The sequence below is a fragment of the Pistacia vera genome, unplaced genomic scaffold (assembly GCF_008641045.1).
Source record: "Pistacia vera cultivar Batoury unplaced genomic scaffold, PisVer_v2 Contig252, whole genome shotgun sequence".
NCBI classification, from domain to species: Eukaryota; Viridiplantae; Streptophyta; class Magnoliopsida; order Sapindales; family Anacardiaceae; genus Pistacia; species Pistacia vera.
Genome location: NW_022196060.1, coordinates 183149 through 189387, shown reverse-complemented (window position 1 = coordinate 189387; position 6239 = coordinate 183149). Strand labels below are relative to the sequence as shown.

The following is a 6239-nucleotide window of genomic DNA, read 5'->3' as shown; positions in this document are numbered from 1 at the left end:
AATTCCAACTGTTATGCATTGTTTTAAAAACCGGACCGCAGGCAATCCGCTCTGATGCTGATCACGGTTCAACCGGTTCAACAGGTTGGACCATCGATTAGACCGTGATGTCATCACACATCATAATGACGTTAGCACATTTTTTAAAAAACTTTTTTTTTTTTTTTTTTTTTTAGATTTCTATTTTTTAATAGACAATAACAACTTATTACTATCCAATCCAACATGATTCAAATTCAAATTCACAACAATCCTAACATAATTTAATTATTTAACAACAATTTAAAGTCCAAATCCAATATATGTTGTATTACATATATTATGTCAAAATACTATTAATTAATAACAAAACATTTGATACAAGTGTTTTTTTTTTTATCCGTCTCCATGTTGTTGAGCTTCACACACTAGCATCAAAATTCATCACCATCATCATCATCATCATAACCATCACCACATCTACGCAAATTTAAGTAAAAAATAGAAATCATAAGTTAAAACTTGTAATTTAATTTAAATAGATACTAAGTTGCTTAAATAAAATCAGAAAACTAAATCTTTAGAATCCTTGCATAATCCAGACAAAGCAAGTTATAATAAGAGTGATGACCATACTAATGAATGTGCAATTCTTTCTAGAATCTTCTACCAGTGTAATTTTCTATGAAAGATAATGTAACACTGATGTTTACCTAGTGAAATAATAGATTTACCAACAAATATCGAATCGAACTGATAGACAAATAAAATGCATAAATCATAAAAAACACAGAACACCAGTTGCCACCAAAGTATGAAGTATCCACACCAAATTTGTAATCCAAAAAGGTTAAGGTCAAACAACAAAACTGATAATGAACAAACCAGTCAAAAATCCTTCGAGCTAACACACCACGGCAAAAACCACTTCTTCCACAATAATAAACCTTCCTAATTAGCCAGTGTAAGGCCAACCTCCACAGACCATCCAACAATTCACATAATAGCACAAATAACAAAGAGCAGGTCATTGCAACATAATCAGGAGGGTAGCATCAGTAACCAAATCCTTTGGAGCAGACAAATGTCCAACCCAATAACAGAGGGCACAACCAATCAGTATTGTACCAAGCAGACAAAATTTTATACTTTTTATTTCGTGGCAGTATGTCAAGGTTTAGGCATCTGAACTATTCAATACAAGCAAGAACATCAACTAAGTTGTCAAAGTAAAGCTTAATTCTTATTCTGCAGTAACATTCAGTAACGCTACTTTCAAGAACATCAATTATTGATTATTGAGCTGGATCGAAAATGGCGTGTTTATTAACTGGATCGAAGAATGGAGCTATCGTCAATGAATGGAGTTGTCGCCGTCGATTTCCAGCGATGAACGAAGCTGTTGTCGACTCGTCGTCAATTTCCGGCGAGGGAGGAAGACGCCTTCAATTTCCGACGAGCGGGACGATTTCAGAGGGTTCAGATGCATTTGGTGGGATTTTAGAGAGAAATCTTCGCAGAGAACGACAACAAAGCGAAGCTAAAAATTTTTGCAGAAAAAGAGAAAAGCTGAGAAATTTGCGTGAGAAACTGAGAGAGATGAATTGATTCAACTTAACGCGATGAAAAGCGTGTATTAGTTTAGTTTCATTTTTAATTGGACCGGTTTATCAGTTGTCCGGTTGGACCGACGGTTCGCTGAAAAAATCCGATTTTTTAACGGTTTAATACAGTTCATTTCTTATAACGTTTTAAGCTTAACCCAACCGACACGTGACCGGTTCCCGTCTAACCGGTTAGACCGGCCGGTCCAGTCCGACTTTTAAAACAATGTTGTTATGCCGAAATTTGGGGTCATGGCTATACAATCTTTGGATTTTAACATGTATTTAAGAATTCTAACCCCTCAAGAAACGTTCAGTCCTCATATTTCAACACAGATAGACGTCAAATAGACTCTGACAATTGAAAGAAAGATCAACATATGCTTTTCGTTAATCAAAATACCATGTAAAAGCAATTGACTGGTGTTATATACTATGCTTTTGAAGGAATTCTGTCAGCTTGCCAAGTATAGTGAGTCTCTGTTGTGATAATTTATTCAAAAAAGTCTGTTCTCTGAATGTTCCTGTTTCTGCAAAACAAGACGAAAAGGAAATAACATTAGCAAGTACAAATCGAAACCAAGTTAGTTAATATATCTCATTCTTAGACAAGGGGAGCTCAGGTTACCTCAGTATTGCAGCGATTAGGTGGATTTCACCTTTTCATTGTCGGTATGATAGGATGCCTAATATGGATAATCCACTTAATCCTCGTCCTTTAGAGAGTTCTTCCAGCTCTGCAATGTTCTGTTTAAGAAGCTCAATTTCTTGCTAAATCTTCATCTCTTTGCTTCATTGCCTAAAGCATATATTAAAGATTGCTGAATTAAAAACGAACACCAGCACAAGTTTCCCTCCCCTACAATCTTTATTTTTTTCTACCTCATGATAGGCCTATTATTAATAATAATTGGTTGAGACAAGGCTTCATTAATTTCATAGATAGGATATTTGAACTCTTCATTTTGGCTTTCCATATAAGCGCAAATCATCTTTATATGAACAACACTTGGGATAGCTACCACAAAGTGAATTCTCCAAATGGCCTTTATAATTCCATTTTCATTGCTTACACAGCTGGTCATAATTTCCAGCAATCCATGAGTACAGTTATCAGCTTACATGGAATGAAGAACATAAAAATTCCTATGCTATCAGACCAAGAAATATAAATGAGTTGACGGATGTGCTTCCTTTCAACAAACACTCATGAAAAGAGAGAGAGAGAGCAAGAGTAAATAAGACACCATGTGATAAACACTTAAGAAATTTTTACATAAAAGAAAATTATACCTCTAACTCTTGTCTGCGCTGCTCCTCTTTTCTTGCTTCAGATCTGGCACTTCTTTGTACCTCAAAAATTACAGCAGCTACTGCAACCTAGACATAAACCACAGGAATCATTCAAAGTTATATATCCAAGATATTGGATGCAGAGGACAAAGGATACGATCTACAGTGAGATAATCAATACAATAGGACTACAACAAGCCATTTGCCCCAGATGAAAATGAATAGCATGGAGCCCAAAATCAACTGCCAAGTAGGCTTGTCTATATTATCTCTCATGCACAGATTATACAAGTTGATATCTTCATTAACTAAACAATCTTGGTTATAAGTTTAATGAAAGTGATTTCATAGGGAAAGCCATAAATATTGCATGAGCTAGTAAGGATGATAACTATTTAGCATGCTATCGGGCCTTCTAGAGTGAAATAGTGAAACAGCAGTGATCGCCTCATTTATGGATTTAAAACAGACAGAATTCCCTATTGAAAGCAGAGTCAAGGACATCCACCAAATGTGTCATGACACAGTCTTGTGTCTGCACATGTTCAACACACATCAAATTTGAAAGCAAATGTCCAGAAAGTCATACTCCATACACTCCGAGCTACCAAATTTGAAATAACCCATACTCAAGTCACAAAGCCAAGACTCTCAACCTATTCCAGCCATATTGACAGCCAGCATACCGCCTACCCACTTGAACTTAATATTTTAGGCCAACTAGAGTCTAGGCTTGCTGTCAACCCAAGCATGGGTAATCTCAGTGCCTTCACCTATTGAGTAATTATGGGTATTCCAGCAGGGATTCCTGATACTTCCCAAACACTGAACTCTGGAAAAGGCACCAAGAACAAGCCAGGTCAAGGATTTCCACCCAAGGTCTCCATGACCAATCCAAATTATCCCTTGAAGTTGCTCAAGGTTGGCTAGTTCCTAGCCCAAGTCCAGTGGCAACTAGAGGAAGGAGCCAATGGACCACTAGACTTAACTTAGATATCTGTCAGCTACCACACGACATTAGCCATAACTTAAAACCCTGGCATCAGTAACCAGAAACCAAGATAACACATGGAGCCGAGAGCATCCTTCCTTTAAAACTCATTCGTATAATAGAAGCATACAAGCATTTGTGACCATAATTACAACAAGGACATAAATTAAGATATAGCATTACCGAAAATACAAAGAATTCACCAACAAGATCTGCAGCAGCTTGGACAGCCTTTTCCTCGTTTAAGGGGCGTATTGCAACATTGGTTGAATGACCGTAGATGCGTCTTTGCATATTTGTTGTAAATCGATGATTTGCCTGATTCAACATTAGAAGGAACTCATTATGGAAAGATCAGATTTAAAACTAAAATAAAATTCAGAATGTGTAGCTCATCGAATAAAGTTCTCCAATGAAAACATCTTTCTTTTTGTTTTTGTCCGGGAAGGGAATTCGCATTCAACTACACAACATATTTGAGCCATTTCAAAGGACAAAAAGATCAAGATTCATGTCGCATAGAAAAGGAAAAGGTGAAAGACACCAGAACTGTGACCAAAGAACTTCAACAAATAGCAAGCAAATAAGTCCCACTTCTAATTAGCTACTATAGGCTAGTAATAGCAATTATTGAAGATAATGTGGTAAAGCAACATAATTCAAATAGGTACTTGCTCATGGACAATATTGAGAAGAAAGTCTAAATATGCTATTCCATGATCATGTGATTAAGTTGAGAAATAATTGCTCATCACAGGGATCAATAGACATTATATAGCATTACATTGTGATTAAACTCAATTAAAAGTATTATGAAGTCATAACAACAAACTGAGATAGTGCTAAGTTTTCCACAAGACATATTCACAAGCATCTTCAAATTGATATCGAAAGAAACACAAAAGGCAAGTACATTTTGGAAAAACAAAATAAAATAAAATAAGCAATCACTGACGAGCAAAATTCAAGATAAACCCCAGATTAATAATAAAACCTAAAAGGGAGAAAAGGGAAAGAAGGAAAACCTGGGCAAAGTTGATAATAAACTGGCGGAATTTGGGGTGAATGCTGGCTTCCTTCTTGAAACGATTGGCTATGGGTTTGGAAAAAGTTCTCAGTGCAAGAGTTCCTAGCTTAGCTAATGGCAAGATCATATCTTTCTTTCTCTCTATCTTTTATTTTATATTATTTTACTGTTTTAGTAAATGATCACACACAATTAATCCGATTTTCGACGCAAAGAACTTCGAATATGCGTGTTTAATGGCAGAAAATAACTCTGAAAACAAGTGTCATGAGTTGTCCGCATGGAATCTTCTGGACATAACGCTTCTTTTCTGTACACCAAACTCAGTGAAGAACACAACACTCGGTTAGAAGCTAAAAGTTGGACTGAGGTTTTTTTTTTTTTTTTTCTTCTTTAATTAATTATAATCCAATTATCAGAAAATCACAATTAAATATTTGTCAGAATCGGATTTCATTAGGTGAGTTTCTTATAAATTTAAATAAAAAAATTAAATCAGCGGTACAAAAATATGATTCAATTTGAAATAGTAATGGATTTTCTTTTTGGGCTACTAATAACTGGGCTAATCTGGTGTATAGCCCAGCTCGGGCTTTTTGAACCCAAAGTCCGGATGTCTGATGAAACGATAAAAATAAAACATCTAGTAAATTCAACAAAGCTATGGACACCAAAAAACTTGCATTGAATTGTGTACCGGCCTATGTGTACTAGCCGCGTGAATGTTTTTTCAATTTTTTTCTAGTAAACCGCTGTCCAAAAAATTTGGACGGCCATTCACTCACATGGACCCCCGTCCATATTATATAGATGGGGGTCCATATACCAGGGACGGGCGCGTCCCCATTTAAAGGACGCCTGTCCTTAAATAAAATACAATAAAATAATTTTATAAACATTAGGGACGACCGTTCATCCGTTATGGATGGCTGTCCCTTCATTTTGGACGGGCACCCGTAAATAAGGGACATCTGTCCTTAACCAAAATATGAAAATAAAAAAAAATAAAAACTTTGGAGACGGCCGTCCATAAATTTTGGACAGTCGTCCCTTACGTTTGGATGGGTGTCCATTCCTAATGGACGCCCGTCCATACTTTTTAAAAAAAAAAAAAATTCTAAAAAAAAACTCTTCTTCTTCGTCTTCATTCCCCATCTCCTCTCTTCTTCTTCGTCTCTGTTTTATGAGATAGGCATGCCAAATCCAAAGGTTCCAAAGCCCAGAAAACTACAGAAGCAAAGTTCGTAGGTTGCCTTCCTTTCCGCTTGACCACCTCTTGACATTAGCATCCAGTGTTTCAGCTAGTCTCTGCAAACGGAAATAAATTGAAGACAATAAGCAAAAT

The 6239-nt window shown here is 36.2% G+C and overlaps 1 protein-coding gene across 1 annotated transcript; it reads right to left on the bottom strand.

Moving 5' to 3' along the window:
• Window positions 1–2246: 2246 nt before the first annotated feature.
• Window positions 2247–5247, bottom strand: LOC116132430 (OPA3-like protein). The gene is given in 5 exon segments (XM_031418074.1): window positions 2247–2352; window positions 2354–2382; window positions 2877–2963; window positions 4051–4185; window positions 4893–5247. Coding segments are annotated over 5 exon segments (486 nt in total). The 5' UTR covers window positions 5022–5247.
• Window positions 5248–6239: the final 992 nt, after the last annotated feature.